Source organism: Dermochelys coriacea, chromosome 6 (assembly GCF_009764565.3).
Source record: "Dermochelys coriacea isolate rDerCor1 chromosome 6, rDerCor1.pri.v4, whole genome shotgun sequence".
NCBI classification, from domain to species: Eukaryota; Metazoa; Chordata; order Testudines; family Dermochelyidae; genus Dermochelys; species Dermochelys coriacea.
The window spans coordinates 21678055-21695451 of record NC_050073.1 but is presented as its reverse complement, the minus strand read 5'-3'; the positions used below and the strand labels follow the sequence as shown (position 1 = coordinate 21695451).

At 40.6% G+C, this 17397-nt stretch overlaps 1 protein-coding gene across 1 annotated transcript in view; it reads left to right on the top strand.

Moving 5' to 3' along the window:
- Positions 1-17397, top strand: part of TRPM5 (transient receptor potential cation channel subfamily M member 5) — a 70822-nt gene that overhangs the window by 39662 nt on the left and 13763 nt on the right. Inside the window, 10 exon segments of the mRNA XM_043516574.1 lie at position 134; positions 632-743; positions 1623-1718; positions 4690-4888; positions 6084-6092; positions 7154-7204; positions 8755-8873; positions 9681-9817; positions 14165-14340; positions 16873-17018. Coding sequence (XP_043372509.1) covers position 134; positions 632-743; positions 1623-1718; positions 4690-4888; positions 6084-6092; positions 7154-7204; positions 8755-8873; positions 9681-9817; positions 14165-14340; positions 16873-17018 — 1046 coding nt within the window.

The following is a 17397-nucleotide window of genomic DNA, read 5'->3' as shown; positions in this document are numbered from 1 at the left end:
TCCAGGGCAATGCTAGAGTGTTGATAACCCTAATTATAATTTAAGTGTTACCCTTAACTTGAGGTCCTGTCCACCCACAAAACCAATAAGTGAAGTGTGGTGATGCTTTTATCTCAAGTTTGCTGCCCATCAGGGTTTGTCGGCTACAACTCATCAGCAGCTGTCACAATAACTCTGTAGCACGGACACAGGCTAGCTCCGCTCCAGTGCTGCTAAGTCCTCCAATGTCTTCCTACAATCCCCCATCCTGTCCCTTCCCCACATGTGCCCAGAAAGGAGATACATTCTCCTGCAATTTGCTGTGAAAGAATTCATAGATCAGCTCATCTTACTGCCTCGCAAAGAACCATGGGATATGTCCCCCGAAGTCTTAGTGCCATACATGAACAAGAGCCGTGCCAGCATGATCACGGCTGCTTTCCCTTGGGCTAGGTTATCTTGAGAGGAGTAAGAGAGTGTCGACAACTGGAGTTAACTCTGCAGTGAAGACATGCCCACAATCTAGTTTTAGATAGTGTTTCTTGTCCCACCCTTCAAGATTCCATAGAAGAAAAACATGATTTAGCTGCACGTTCACTTGCTTTGTGTCAATGCCAGGCTTACTTTCTGTTCTTTTTCTTTGACTTTCAAGCCTTCTTGACAAAAATCTGGTGGGGAGACATGTCAACAAGCATGCCAATCCTGAAATTAATCTGCGGATTCTGGTGTCCTTTTCTAATCTATACTAATCTAATAGCATTCAGGTATAAACAAAACGTGTGTGTGTGTGTGTGTGTGTGTGTGTGTGTGTGTGTGTGTGTGTGTGTAAAAGCTGCCTCGGAGGGTGGGAAAATAATCAGTAAGAGACAAATGAAAAATATAGTTCACACACAGAAATAATCACAGAAAGAAATGAGGGTGAAATTACCTCTGGGCAAAGGAGCCAGCCATTAAGCCCATGTCTGCACTGCTGCTGTGAGATGTCATTCCCAGCGTGGGTAAAGAGACTTGTGTTAGTTCTGCTCATGCTAGTGTGCTAAAAGTAGTGTAGATGTTGCAGCACAGATAGGAGCTCAGAGCAGGGGGGCAGGCAAACTTGAACTCAGGCAACTAGCTCAAGCCACCACCTGTGCTGCAATCTCCAGCGAAGCTAGCATGAGTCTGGGAATCACACCTCCCAGCTGCAGTGTAGACATAACCTAAGAAGCCTTAAGTGGTATTTAATGGTTGGATGGGCCTCGTGCAGCCCCCTACTATGCTTAAAACGTGAATGTATTCTCCACTTGTAAGGTAACTCCCTTCTCTTTATGTATAATAATGCCTGCATCTGTAATTTTTACTCCATGCATCTGAAGAAGTGGGTTTTTTTACTCACAAAAGCTTATGCCTAAATAAATCTGTTAGTCTTTAAGGTGCCACTGGACTCCTCACCATTTCTGTAGGTTCCCTTCTGTGCTGGATCTTCAGCTTGCCCCCTACAGGGTGTGAAATACACAGCCTGGCAAGTTTTCTCTAGCCACATAAGAGTCTCTTACTGGGGAGAGATCCCAGGTCAGGCCGCTGTAATATAGCTGCAAGCCCTCAGTTCAGCAGTGAAGAGCTGCTTTCCATCATCTTTCAATAATAATTATATTTTCTTACAGTGAGCAAGTACAATCAAAGAATGAGCCAGAGACATTTAGAGAGCTAGACAGCCTAGACACAGAAAGGACTTTGCTTTTTTCCAAGGAGGGGGATAGGTAAGTCTGAATCAATCTGTTAACGTCGTTTGGAAGTTGAATTAAAACAGTCAAAGCACAGGACATTTCTCAGGGATTAATGACTAGCTGATAACCCAAAGGGCAGCTGAGGTGCCCTTGTCAGTCATTAATCCTCAGGAAATGCCCTGCGCAAAGGTCGTTATTGTTATTACTGAATAAATGGAAATTGGGAGATAAATAGGAGCATGGAGTTATTTTTAAATAAACAAATCAACTTCAGTAAGTCTATACAGCTCATACTCACAGAGCTGATGGCTGGCGTATTAGCCAGATTCTCTCAAGTCTCCTCTTAGCATTTCATTCAGAGAATGACAGCTGCTGTGTATTGGATTTAAGGCCTAAAACTGCGCAGGTCTGAGTAGCGGGCTGCTGAAAGACATGCAGAAAGCAGACTCTGAACTCATTCAACTTTGGGATCTGAACTTTCTGATACTTTATCCCTCTCTACCCAGGTCTTCACAGCCAAATCCACAATAATTATGTTTAGTATAGTAGCACCTAGCCATTTCTATCCCAATCAGAATCCTCTCAGGCTAGGTGATAGATATACATATCATCAGAGACAGGCTTTGCTGTGAGATGCTGAGGGTATAGCTATACTGCAAGGGAAGGCTGTGATTGATTGTTAGCCCATGCTGAACTCATGCCACCATTTCTACCCTGCTGTTGTTGCCCATGCTAGCTAGATTAAACCTAGGACAAGTACGCCTACCTGTGCTACAATCACACCTGCCCTTATAGAATAGGCATATCCTTTATTTATAAATAGACAAGATGGAGGACTGGAGAAAGCAAGTATTATCATCCCCATTCTGCAAATGGGATCCAGGCAGAGGGAGATTATTTAACTTAGCCACAGACACACACAAATTCCACAGCAGAGCCAGTGATTGAACCCAGGTCTCCCAAGTCCCAGTCTAGTGTCTTAATCACAAAGCTATCTATCTGTTTTAGATCTGAAGGTGGCCAAGAAGTTTTCACCATACATCAGGAAAGAGATATTCTCCCTGTGATAAGTACACAACTCCCACTGATGCTAAAGGGAGCTGAATGCCTGGATCAGACACATGCAATTCAACAAACATGATTAAATCATCCATATATTTGATTTTGTTTCACTAGCATTCTTTGAAAGGTCTGAACAACTGAAGTTGAGGGAATGTCATATAGTGGACAGAGTCAGAACTCTTTGTTTCTATTCTTAGGTTTGACATTGAATTGATGACACTTTGGGAAAAAGTCACTAGTTTCTCTGCTTCATCATCCATAAAATGGGTATAATAGCACCTCTATCTCTCTCAAGAAAGCAGTTATTAATTCATGTCTATGAAATGTTTTGATGTCCTCATATTAAAGGGAGGGATATTGTTCTTGGCCAGAATGTTTTCTGTCCATGTGTTATTGTCTCAAGAGTTTATGTTAATATGGGATTTCTCTCCCTCCCAGGTCTGTTTCTTTTTCTGAATCCCAAGTCATAATTATTTGTGTACGACATCTGTCTGTTGCCATGGGAATGGCTGTGCTCATGTAATAAATTTAGTGTTATGACAACTGCTCCCTAGAGAATCAAGCAGGGAGAACAGGCTGGCTATGAATTAAAATATTTTGAAGTTAGAAATAGTACCAGGAGAAATAAAAACCTCACGTAGAATCAGTTGTTTTGTAATTTGTTTGAGATGCAGAGGAAGCTTTCCCCTAGTGTGCACATCCCTTATTAAAGAGTGATCTCCTTCACATTAAGGAACACAAACTTAAAGGTGCAATAACATCCTTAGTCTATAGATCACAATTTAGATGGAAACAAGTACAGCCAGGGGAGACACTAAAAGAGAGAGATATTTTACTGAATCAGATTGCTGCCAAATATGAGCGTTTGCATTATATGCATGGAATAACTTACATTTACACTGTATAACACTTTATATACACTAAAGAACTGCGGCATGTTTTGCAGGTATATGGCCAGATTTTCCATCAGTTATCATAACACTCAGGCAACCACAATACAGTCAGCGCTTACATTAATAACTTACAAGCCTGACTTCTTTACTGAGAACTCCTGTCATACTTTTTAGTGATTCACTATAACTTTAAGCTTAGGACCAGACTGAAATACTCTTACTCGTATCGAGTAGTATCTCACTTCTTGAATAGTTCCAATGATTTCAGCAGCACTACTTAAGAAATAAGGTACTATTCAATGTGAATAAGGGTATTTCAGTCTGGTCCTAAAGGAACACACATGTTTAAAATCATATATTTTAAGTCCTCACCTATGTGAAAAATAGTATCTTGGTTTATCAGAAACAAAATAATTTTTAGAACATACATTTACTTGTCAGCATTTATGGTGCCTGTTCACTTTTCACATCTCGCTCTCATTTTGAACAATGAATAGTAACTAATCCGTTTCCCTTTTGGTCCTCATGCACTAGTATGATGCTGCAGTGTTTGTGTTGCAAATGCTCAAGGGGTATGTTTAAATCCTAGCCCTCTTCCAAAAAACAAAAACAAAACCCAAACACACACACACACACACACACACACACACACACACAAAACCAAAAAACCAAACAAACACTAAGCAAACTTATTGCACTGTACTGAAAAGGAAATACCAAGCTAAAGGAATGAAAACATGTAATAGGTTGGTACAGTTTTGTTTTAAAACATACAAAGCATAAATGCTGCCTGGCAGTGTTTCTACTATGACAAGGTGCTTCCAGTGACTTCAAGGAGAACTTAGACTATTCAGAGCCAGATCCTCAGCTGGCATTAATCAGTATCATTCCACGGGTTTCAATGGAGCTCCTCTAACACGCACCAGCTGCAGATCTGGCCCTCACTAGCTCTGGGGAGACCCTCGGCACTGCACAAGATCAGGATCAGTGTTCTTTTACAAACAGATTTTAAGAAACTGTGACTATAATTTGCTCTCTTTGTTTTACAGGGTAGATGTCACAGTAGAGAAGCAGAGGTCTGCTGAAAACATAGCATGGGCAACATTCATGTTTACTCGCTGGAAAAAGTTTTGGAGTGCCCCTGTAACAGTGTTTATGGGGAACTTTATCATGTATTTTGCTTTTCTGTTTCTATTTACCTATGTCTTGTTACTGGATTTTAAACCTGCACCACCGGAGGGTCCTTCTGTTAAGGAGAAAAGGAGTACTGGTGGCACCTTAGAGACTAACAAATTTATTAGAGCATAAGCTTTCGTGAGCTACAGCTCACTTCATCGGATGCATTTGGTGGAAAAAACAGAGGAGAGATTTATATACACACACACACAGAGAACATGAAACAATGGGTTTATCATACACACTGTAAGGAGAGTGATCACTTAAGATAAGCCATCACCAGCAGCAGGGGGGGGAAAGGAGGAAAACCTTTCATGGTGACAAGCAAGGTAGGCTAATTCCAGCAGTTAACAAGAATATCAGAGGAACAGTGGGGGGTGGGGTGGGAGGGAGAAATACCATGGGGAAATAGTTTTACTTTGTGTAATGACTCATCCATTCCCAGTCTCTATTCAAGCCTAAGTTAATTGTATCCAGTTTGCAAATTAATTCCAATTCAGCAGTCTCTCGTTGGAGTCTGTTTTTGAAGCTTTTTTGTTGAAGTATAGCCACTCTAAGATCTGTGATCGAGTGACCAGAGAGATTGAAGTGTTCTCCAACTGGTTTTTGAATGTTATAATTCTTGACGTCTGATTTGTGTGATTTGTGTCCATCAGTATCCCCGATACTGTCACGGCTAACCTGGTGGCTGAACTTTGTGACTTTGTCCTGACCCATAACTATTTCACATTTGGTGACAATGTATACCTTCAAATCAGCGGCACTGCGATGGGTACCCGCATGGCCCCACAGTATGCCAACATTTTTATGGCTGACTTAGAACAACGCTTCCTCAGCTCTCGTCCCCTAATGCCCCTACTCTACTTGCGCTACATTGATGACATCTTCATCATCTGGACCCATGGAAAAGAAGCTCTTGAGGAATTCCACCATGATTTCAACAATTTCCATCCCACCATCAACCTCAGCCTGGACCAGTCCACACAAGAGATCCACTTCCTGGACACTACGGTGCTAATAAGCGATGGTCACATAAACACCACCCTATATCGGAAACCTACTGACCGCTATTCCTACCTACATGCCTCTAGCTTTCATCCAGATCATACCACTCGATCCATTGTCTACAGCCAAGCGCTACGATATAACCGCATTTGCTCCAACCCCTCAGACAGAGACAAACACCTACAAGATCTCTATCATGCATTCCTACAACTACAATACCCACCTGCTGAAGTGAAGAAACAGATTGACAGAGCCAGAAGAGTACCCAGAAGTCACCTACTACAGGACAGGCCCAACAAAGAAAACAACAGAACGCCACTAGCCATCACCTTCAGCCCCCAACTAAAACCCCTCCAACGCATCATCAAGGATCTACAACCTATCCTGAAGGACGAGCCATCACTCTCACAGATCTTGGGAGACAGACCAGTCCTTGCTTACAGACAGCCCCCCAATCTGAAGCAAATACTCACCAGCAACCACACACCACACAACAGAACCACTAACCCAGGAACCTATCCTTGCAACAAAGCCCGTTGCCAACTCTGTCCACATATCTATTCAGGGGATACCATCATAGGGCCTAATCACATCAGCCACACTATCAGAGGCTCGTTCACCTGCGCATCTACCAATGTGATATATGCCATCATGTGCCAGCAATGCCCCTCTGCCATGTACATTGGCCAAACTGGACAGTCTCTACGTAAAAGAATGAATGGACACAAATCAGACGTCAAGAATTATAACATTCAAAAACCAGTTGGAGAACACTTCAATCTCTCTGGTCACTCGATCACAGATCTTAGAGTGGCTATACTTCAACAAAAAAGCTTCAAAAACAGACTCCAACGAGAGACTGCTGAATTGGAATTAATTTGCAAACTGGATACAATTAACTTAGGCTTGAATAGAGACTGGGAATGGATGAGTCATTACACAAAGTAAAACTATTTCCCCATGGTATTTCTCCCTCCCACCCCACCCCCCACTGTTCCTCTGATATTCTTGTTAACTGCTGGAATTAGCCTACCTTGCTTGTCACCATGAAAGGTTTTCCTCCTTTCCCCCCCCCTGCTGCTGGTGATGGCTTATCTTAAGTGATCACTCTCCTTACAGTGTGTATGATAAACCCATTGTTTCATGTTCTCTGTGTGTGTGTATATAAATCTCTCCTCTGTTTTTTCCACCAAATGCATCCGATGAAGTGAGCTGTAGCTCACGAAAGCTTATGCTCTAATAAATTTGTTAGTCTCTAAGGTGCCACCAGTACTCCTTTTCTTTTTGCGAATACAGACTAACACGGCTGCTACTCTGAAATCTGTTAGGGAGATTATACTTTACTTTTGGGTTTTTACATTGGTCTTGGAAGAAATCCGACAGGTCAGTAACCTCGTACATACCTTCACAACAGTGTGCTAAATTCAGGTAGTAAGATTCAGAGTTGATTTACAGGCTATGTAATCCCATTGTCTTCAAGAGGTGGAATGTCAAGGATAGCTTCATGTAGGAAAGCACTGAAATTTTCTCATTGCTCTGCACCTTTTCATTACCCAGAGCAGCCTGTGTATTTCCTCCTCACATACACCCACCTGACATGCTGGTCCTCCATCACACACAGCTGCAGCTCTACCCTTGTTCATCCAGGAGAAGCTCCAGCTGCTACCAATATTCTAGGTAGTTTGCTGATGCTCTGGGATTGCTGAGTCCTTCCTCTGGTCTAACAGCTATCTGTTTACCTATCCAGCTCCACTCACCACAACCAAGCTCCGTTCCCCCCGAATTGCTAATCCACCCTACTTCCTCCTCATGGAGCGATCCATCTGCCACTGTTTTGCCTCCCACTTCCTGCAGAATTTTATATATATTTATATTCAGGAGTGAAGAGGTTAATGAGTTTGCCTCTTAAACAGTTAAACTTTTGTTTTTCTACAATGCTTTTCAGTTCAGTCCCTTAGGCTATGTTTAGATTTTTTAAAGATTTCTCCATTAATCTTGCAATTGTTTTTAGAATATCTTCAGTTGCCTGGTTTAGCAGCTGAAATGGTGTGTCGACAATACTGTAGGGAACTGCCTAGTTTATATATACACAAATGGCCTCTCTCGGGGGGTACCTGGACTGCTTACCTTGTTGTCATAGACCCTGACGCAAAAAGAATTAGTGGGCCTTCTCCTTTAGCTCGAGAAGTAGGGGGCCAGTGCTCCTGAAGTTTGAGGATAAGCGTTATAGCCCCATGTTTACTAGGAAGTTCTGAACAGCCAGGGCTTGCAACATGGTGAAAGCTCAGAGGGTGTCACAAATCAGATGAGCATATTTTATAGAGATTATGTCAGACTGTTGTATCCTGTCACACTGAGGTGATCACAGAGGATGTTTGGGCTGAGGATTGTTTGTAATACATCCATAAAGCATCAAGAGCCCAATGTTGTAGACATGGACACCTAAGTAAGAGAGCCAACTGCTGTCTGGATGCTCAAAGCTAGTTAGTGGCAGTTTAAGCATCCAGGGTTTAAATACGCTGTTTAGGCACCAATACCTGGAAATTGAGATCAGTCTGATTGAAAAGATTTTTATAAAACAGAAACAGATATGGCCAACCCCCAGTGAAAAAAAATTATGAGTCAGCCTCCAAAAAACTAATGAGATTAAATATCATGAAATTTTTTAAGCCTAATATATGTTGGGTTATTTTGATTTGCTTTCTGCGGCTAGAGCTTCTAGTGTGCAGTTGGGTCATGTTTTCAAGCTTTTCTCTATTACCATGGGAGTCAGAAACATACTTTCTTTTTTAAAAAAAGAAAAAGCTGAGATGCTCATGTAATCACTTGACTTGAGGAGCTGGGGCTTGCAGAAAAACAGCAAACATCACAGGACTCACACTAAAATCACAAGAGCTGGCAAGCTAACATGGACAATTGTTGCTCCCTTGCAGAGTTTCTTTACAGATGAAGACATGAATTTAATTAAGAAATTTAAACTGTATGTGGAGGATAACTGGAATAAGTGTGATATGGTGGCCATCTTTCTGTTTATAATTGGAGTTACCTGCAGGTTGGTATCTTTCAAGAGTCTTGCCCTGTATCTTTTTCATGCGACATGGTCAGATATCTCTAATACGAAGCCAGGTAAGCATGTACTATAACAAGGGATCATAGAATATCAGGGTTGGACGGAACCTCAGGAGATCATCTAGTCCAACCCCCTGCTCAAAGCAGGACCAATCCCCAATTTTTGCCCCAGATCCTTAAATGGCCCCCTCAAGGATTGAACTCACAACCCTGGGTTTAGCAGGCCAATGCTCAAATCACTGAGCTATTCCTCCCCCCTGAACTATTCTTGCCACAGTCCACGGGAGGCTCATGCATGCATCTGAGGGAAGGCTCTGGTGGCTTTTATTTTTCATCAGTTTTGAGACAGTAGAGTCTATATTGGTGGTAAGTTGGGCTGAAAGCACCCCTCAGTGAGCTCTAAACTTCCACTGGGCTAAAGAGGGTGTCACACAGACTACAGAAAAACATATCTAACACATAGAAACACCTGCACAGGGAAACATCATTTCCTCTTTGAGACGACATCAAATCGATGTGCTCACTTGTCTCACCTCTCTGTAGTCCTAGTGGTTTATATGGCCTCACACAGTGACGTGGGGAGGCTGGTGTTCCTGCAGTGGCTGGGTGCTTCTCATTGGCAGATGTTACATTCTTTTTAAAGTGTGATGGTTGTGGCTCATGTGAGATACAAACCCTAAGCACACATCCTTTCCTTGCCTGGATTCTACACATTGAATCAACATGTGTAACTCTATAAACAAGGTATCTGGGTGGTGTCTGAGGCGGTTTCATTTGGTCTGTTTTGCAGAATGCTGAACTCAACATTTCAAGCCGGCCGTACAATACTTGCCATTGATTTCATGGTGTTCACTCTGAGACTGATACATATTTTTGCCATTCACAAGCAACTAGGGCCAAAGATCATAATTGTGGAAAGAATGGTGAGTATGAGCTCTCCCAAAGAGAAATACTTGAGGATTCTGCAATGAAACAAACAAAACAAAAATTTGAGCATTATAATTTTAAGGAAGTCAGTGTATAGCTCTTCTTTTTTAAAGTGCTCTAGTTTCGCTTATATTGTAGCATCATTGTTAAGAGTTATCAGCCAGATGTGGCTCCTCTCAGAGAGGTCTGTAGCACATACATTTTGGATCCAATTCAGCATTGCCTTGCACCTTGTATAGTCGTTTAACCCAATGCATTTTACACCCAGTTAGCACAGCAGTAAGCGATTATACAAAAGTGCAGGGCAACTGTTAATTGAGCACTTTGTTTCTTTCTTCTACCCTGCTTTACTCCTTTACAATTTGGGAGGATGTGCAGTGAGATTGCCATTTATTTCTCCTTCCCCACTGTCCTGGTCTCTCTTTTCCTGTTCCCTTTAGGTTTAAACATAACTGCTTGTCTGGTTCAGGAGTTGGGGCTCCAATCCTTAGAGGTATTTTGGCTTCTGTGTCCTGTTGATTTCCATGAGAGTTAGGTGTTTATATACTTTTGAGGAGCTGGGCCTGTGTTCTTTTGGAGCAAAGAATCTGAAATGGGAGACAAGCCAGTTACAGAAGAACTCTACCATTATGTCAGTGGCAGGGAGGCACATAGCCCTGTAGAGATAATCTGGGTTAGTGCCTGGTGGAGGTAGGAGCTGCTTTCTAACCATAATTTATAATGAAAATGTGTTTATAAGGCAGAAGTGTTGATACAGTGTTTTCATTTACTACCCTACAGCTGCAGGAAATGTACAAGAGTTCCAGTTACCACACGTGGGTACAGACCTGAACAGTTTGGTGATTTTTATTTGGGTATGTTAATCATATAGGTCAAACAGCACATGTTAATAATTAACATGGAATTAATCTGACTGTAAATACTAATATAGCCATGTACAAACATTTGTTTCCCATCCTAGCTCACCCTAGGGCTCAGCAGAAACTCTATTCTAGACAAGGCTTAAGATTAATAAATTTAAAAGCTACCAGACTGTTCACATTTGTGCACCAGTGGAATAATTGGAACACTTATGTCCCATTGCTTGAAGTACCAAGAAGATAAATGAAAACCATGTATTCATGCTTGTGTAGTGTCACATACACAGTACTCGTAGGTTTTTATTGCAAATTATGCTTACAGAATGCGAGTAACTTACAGCTGCAGCTCCCACCTCCTCCAGGCTGAGCACTAGGCTAAACCATCACTATGAACAGTGTTTGTGCAGGGTCTACTACATTTATAATAGTGCTGTCAAGCAATTAAAAAAAATGAATCGTGATTTACCACACTGTAAAACAATAATAGAATACCATTTATTTAAATATTTGTGGATGTTTTCTATATTTTCAAATATATTGATTTCAATTACAACACAGAATACAAAGTGTACAATGCTCACTTTATATTTATTTTTATTACAAATATTTGCACTGTAAAAAAACCCCAAAAGAAATAGTATTTTTCAATTCACCTTATACAAGTATTGTAGTGCAATCTCTTTATCATGGAAAGTTGAACTTACAAATGTAGAATTATGTACAAAAAATAACTGCATTCAAAAATAAAACAACGTAAAACTTTTGAGCCTACAAGTCCACTCAGTCCTATTTCTTGTTCAGCCAATCGCTCAGACGAACAATTTTGGTTATATTTGCAGGAGATAATGCTGCCCACTTCTTCTTCACAATGTCACCTGAAAGTGAGAACAGGTGTTCTCATGGCACTGTTGTGGCCGGCATCACAAGATATATATGTGCCAGATGTGCTAAAGATACATATGTCCCTTCATACTTCCTCCATATTGATGGGTTCTGCTCGATAACAATCCAAAGCTGTGCAGCCCGACACATGTTCATTTTTATGTTCTGAGTCAGATGCCACCAGCAGAAGGTTGATTTTCTCTTTTGGTGGTTCGGGTTCTGTAGTTTCCACATTGGAGTGTTGCTTTTTTAAGACTTCTGAAAGCATGCTCCACACTTTGTCCCTCTCAGACTTTGGAAGGCACTTCAGATTCTTAAACCTTGGGTTGAGTGCTGTAATTATCTTTAGAAATCTCACATTGGTACCTTTTTTGCATTTTGTCAAATCTGCAGTGAAAGTGTTCTTAAAATGAACAATATGTGCTGAGTCATCATCCGAGACTACTATAACATGATATATATGGCAGAATGCGGGTAAAAGAGCTGGAGACATAAAATTCTCTCCCAAGGAATTCAGTCACAAATTGAATTAATGAATTATTTTATAACGAGCATCATCAGCATGGAAGCATGTCCTCTGGAATGGTTGCCGAAGCTTGAAGGGGCATATGAATGTTTAGCATATCTGTCACATAAATACCTTGCAATGCTGACTACAAAAGTCCCATGTGAATGCCTCTCACTTTCAGGTAACATTGTAAATAAAAAGCGGGCAGCATTATCTCCCAGAAATGTAAATAAACTAGTTTCTCTTAGCAGTTGGCTGAACAAGAAGTAGGACTGAGTGGCTTATAGGCTCTAAAGTTTTGCATTGTTTTGTTTGAGTGCAGTTATGTAACCAAAAAAAATTCTACATTTGTAAGTTACACTTTCACAATAAAGAGATTGCACTCTAGTACTTGTATGAGGTGAATTGAAAAATAATATTTCTTATTTTTACAGTGCAAATATTTGTAATAAAAAATATAAATTAAGCAGTGTGCACTTTGTATTATGTTGTAATTGAAATCAATATATTTGAAAATGTAGAAAAACATCCAAAATATTTAATAAATTTCAATTGGTATTCTATTGTTTAACAATGCAGTTTAAACTGTGATTAATTACAATTTTTGTAATTGCAATTCATTTTTTTGAGTTAACTGTGATTAATCAACAGCCCTAATTTATAATTGTGTTAAGTCACACAATCAATTAACATTTTACAAAGTGAACAAAAGCTCTAGTCTAGAGAAGGCCATAAAATATGAACTTGATCCTGCTCCCAATCCAAATCAGTGCGAAAAACTCCCATTATTTTCAGTGGTACAGGATTGAGCCCTACATCAAAGAAAGAGAACCGTATTTCACTAAATGATATTGGCTACAAAGGTACATCAAATGGGATAACATCAGACTTTTCCCCTTGAATAGAAAGGCAAGCCAAAACTGCCTATTAACTCCTTTTTCATCTTGCTGTATCACTTGTGGTTTCTAAAATAGGGCAAATCCAGTTATTTAATGAAATTCAAATAGCAAATGAAGATCACAAAGAAATATTTCCAGATCATCAATTGCTCCTTTTTAACAATTTCAACATCACAGTCCCCATGTATAGACAAATTTGGAATTATCTCAGACCACAAAGTAAATTGGCAAAAGTCTGAGATACTCCCACTACCTCTTGTCTGTTTTACTAACTGGAATTTCAAATGATCTCCTGCAGGATTAAAATACCTAGGCTTTCAGCTAGCTGTCCAATCATAAAATCTAATTAAAATGAATCTACAGTCACCAAATGAAATTAATAGGCAGCAGGTTTAAACAACAAACAAAAGGAAGTAGTTTTTCAAACAACACACAGTCAACCTGTGGAACTCTTTGCCAGAGGATGTTGTGAAGGCCAAGACTATAATAGGATTCAAAAAAGAATGAGATAAATTCATGGAGGATAGGTTCATCAATAGCTATTAGCCAGGATAGGCAGGGATGGTGTCCCTAGCCTCTGTTTGCCAGAAGCTGGGAATGGGCGACAGAAGATGGATCACTTGATAAGTGCTTGTTCTGTTCATTCCCTCTGGGGCACCTGGAATTGGCCACTGTCGGAAGGCAGGATACTGGGCTAGCTAGACCTTTGGTGGTGGTGGAATCTCCTTCCTTTGAGGTTTTTAAGATCAGCCTTGACAAAGCCCTGGCTGGGATGATTTAGTTGGGGATTGATCCTGCTTTGAGCAGAGGGTTGGACTAGATGACCTCCTGAGGTCCCTTCCAACCCTGATATTCTATGATTCAGGTTACCCTGTTTTCAGCAAGGCCGTCAATCCTACTGCAAAATCTCACAGAGAACCTGTGTTTGAAAACCCCAATAAGGCACATTTTTAATCACGTAAGGGTAAGAGTCTGAATTAAAACATGCCCTTAGCTCGAATGGTCAGCAAAGAGGTCACAAAGGGGAATCTTGATCACAAAACAAGAATAGTATGATGGCAGAGGGTTAAAAAGGAAAGTGTGCACAAGAATTTCTCTCATTCCACCTTAAAAAATAGGCTCTTAAGGAAACGAGCGAAACCTTCTGCCTGCTCTGTATATTAATTTGTCAACATTTTTTTCTCTCCTTTAAATGAAGGATGTTTTCTTCTCTTTTTCCTGAGTGTGTGGCTCATTGCTTATGGTGTGACGACTCAAGCCTTACTCCATCCTGATGACAGCCGAGTGGAATGGATATTCAGAAGGGTGCTTTATCGTCCCTACCTTCAGATATTTGGGCAGATTCCACTGGATGAAATAGACAGTGAGAAATTGGTTTTTAACTGATCAGACTACCATAGAATAAGTACCGTTAATCAGAGCACAGGTATGGTACTGGGGTTGTTACTTTCTTATCTTTGTCCTGTAAGGAAAAGTCTGCATGTTATGATGTAATGACATTTTGCACTGCAATATCTGGATGTTATAATGTATATTGTCAAGTTGTGCTGCAGTATCAATGCAGTCTACACAGTTAAACTGAGTTAGGCCTGGTCTACACTGGGCGGGGGGGAATCAATCTAAGTTATGCAACTTCAGCTACGTGAATAACGTTACTGAAGTCGACGTACTTAGACCTACTCACTGTGGTGTCTTCACTGCAGTGAGTTGACTGCTACTGCTCCCCCATTGGCTCTGCTTGCGCCTCTCACGGCAGTGGAGTACAGGAGTTGACAGGAGAGCACTCGGGGGTCAATTTATCGCATCTAGACGTGATAAATTGACCTCTGATGGATCGATCGCTGCCTGCCGATCCAGTGGGTAGCATAGACATACCCTTAGTTAAACTGGTGCAAACCCTTGGGTTGATACCTTATTTCAATGACTTATTTCATTAAACCTGTTCCTAATTGACTTAACCTAAACCCAAATAAGCCTAGTGTAAACTGAAATCAGAGCATTTACACAAACTTTTGCACCAGTTTAACTAAATCAACTTTAAGAAAAATCACAGCTTTAGTTAAACCAGTGCAACTTTGCATGTAGACAAGTCCTTGTACTTCAAGGTCACAATCAGGAGGCAGCACCACCTTACGTTCAGAGTGAATTATCCAAAATTGAATGAGGCTGGTAGCTATATGATCAGGCATTTCAAACAATATACAAAAACAAACCAATTGACCTACCAGAAATAGAAGTACATGAACATAAGAGCACTATTGTGGCATTACCCATGGAGAAACAGTAAATCCAGAGTAGGCCATATTTTAAGGAAGTCTGATAGAATGCTACAGAATCCTCATTCTCAGCAGTGCCAAACATTAACAATATTTAAATCCAAATCAAGCATGAGGAAATAGAGAGTGATCCAAGAAGTACAATGGAATAAATAAAGCAAGCCAGCCTTCCCTCACTTTCACTCTGTTTATTAGCAGATGAAATGATGTCTTGGAGAAGCCGTCAGAGATAGCATGAAAGTCGAGACGGCAGGTTCCTGTGGAGAGTTTTCTCTTGTTAAATGCATACCCAAGAGGTGCCAGCTAGGAGGCAAGAGTGTGGGAGATCACAGCTGCTAAAACTAACTCAAAACTAATTGATAAGAGATCAGAAGATTTACAGGACAGGCTGGGGATGATAGAAAAGACAATTGCAAGTATCTATTTGCAGGATTCCTGAAAGAAAATTGAAGTTTGAAAACTTGCTTAGATGTTCAATAAATAACAAAAGGTTTAAAGGAGCTTCAAGCACATTTTCCTGAAAGGCGAAATTCCAAGGTGGTAAACATTGCTGAGGCACTCAGAGGGGGTTTGTTTAAGATGAAGAGAATAGTCAATAGGCCTCAGTAGACTCTGAAAACCTCTTTTTGGACATCTCCTAATGGCCAGTTGTGAAGGCCACCTTGGCACTGGAGGAGCAGCAAAGATCTGTAGCTCTGACAATTAAGTCCTGCTGCAGCTGCATATCCCTCACATTTCTAAAGTAAAGGCACATTATGGATTTGTATATTGAACCCACACTAGAAACGTTGGCTCTTTGTTACCCTCTAGTCCACCTAAAAAGTTGAGTCATCTGCTGCTTTCAGATGAAGGAATTATTCCTGTAGCTCAAGCAGTAGAGAGTCATTCTTCTAAGAGCTGAAGCTACAAACGTGGCGTTTGATGTAAGCACCCTCTGTGGGGCTTGAAGTCTAGTAAACCTGATACATTCAGAATGAGTTTCCCCAGGTGGTTACATCTAGTAGAGATTATATCTTATATTAAGTAATCAGTAGTCACTACTTTTGATTTGTATCTTAACAGAAAATGCATTGTTTGTTCTCTGAGTTTCTCGTTCTTAAAAGAAGACAGGTTAAGGGATGCTAATACAGTCGTTGTTCACACTCTACTTATCTATGACCTCGAACTTCAGGCATAATGTTAAATTCTTGAGCAAAATCCATCATCTTGATGGCAAACAAACTGAGAGGCTGTCATGACCATTTAATGATTAAACATGGCAGCAGAACACATTGAGTATGTCCACCCTTGCATTTAAGGTATAGAAAGAAAACCCATGCTAGCTTTAATCCATCTTGCACAGGTGACAATTATAGTGAAGATCTGGTGGCATAAACTAAATCTGCATGGGATGAACAAGCCCACCAGGGATGCTGGATACGTAACCCAAGTTCCTAGCTTGCACAAGTTTGCACAACTTTGTGCCACAGTATCTTCACTGCTTCTGCTATTTGTACTAGCTCAGTTAAAACTAGTGTGGGTATACCTACCCACGCTACAATTACAGCTTAAATTGCAATGTAGACGTATAAAACTATTGTTTTATTTCCCCCTACCTCATGCCATTGAAGCATCTTGCATGCGTCTTCAGAACTGTACCTCTACCCTGAAGAGTCCACAAGAAAATTCACCATTATGTTCTAATACCTATGCCAATTGGCTTGTCATACTTCTGTTGGTCATTTTCTTATTGGTCACCAATGTGCTACTTATGAATCTCCTGATTGCAATGTTCAGGCAAGTGTCAATTAATTAATTCTGAGATGGAGATTGTGGGTGGGAAGAGAAGGGTTATTAAGAATGCATGCATACATATACATAAATGCTCAGCTAATCATTTTAGATTTATTAGCAATTTTACTAATTAGTGGTAATCTTCAGTTTGTCCTTTTATGATCACACAGGTTTTAATTTCCCCTCCCCCTTTCACTATCTCCCTCAAAGGAAAAAAACAAAAGAAACGTTCTCCTTTTTACCAAAAAAAATCAGCTAAAATCTACATATATACAAATCTGTAGGTGAAAGCAGCTGTAAACCTGGCAGACTTGTCCATAGAGGATCCTCTCATAGGGGAATCCCTTGACTGGTTTAGGGGCCGACATAGCCCCTTGAAGTC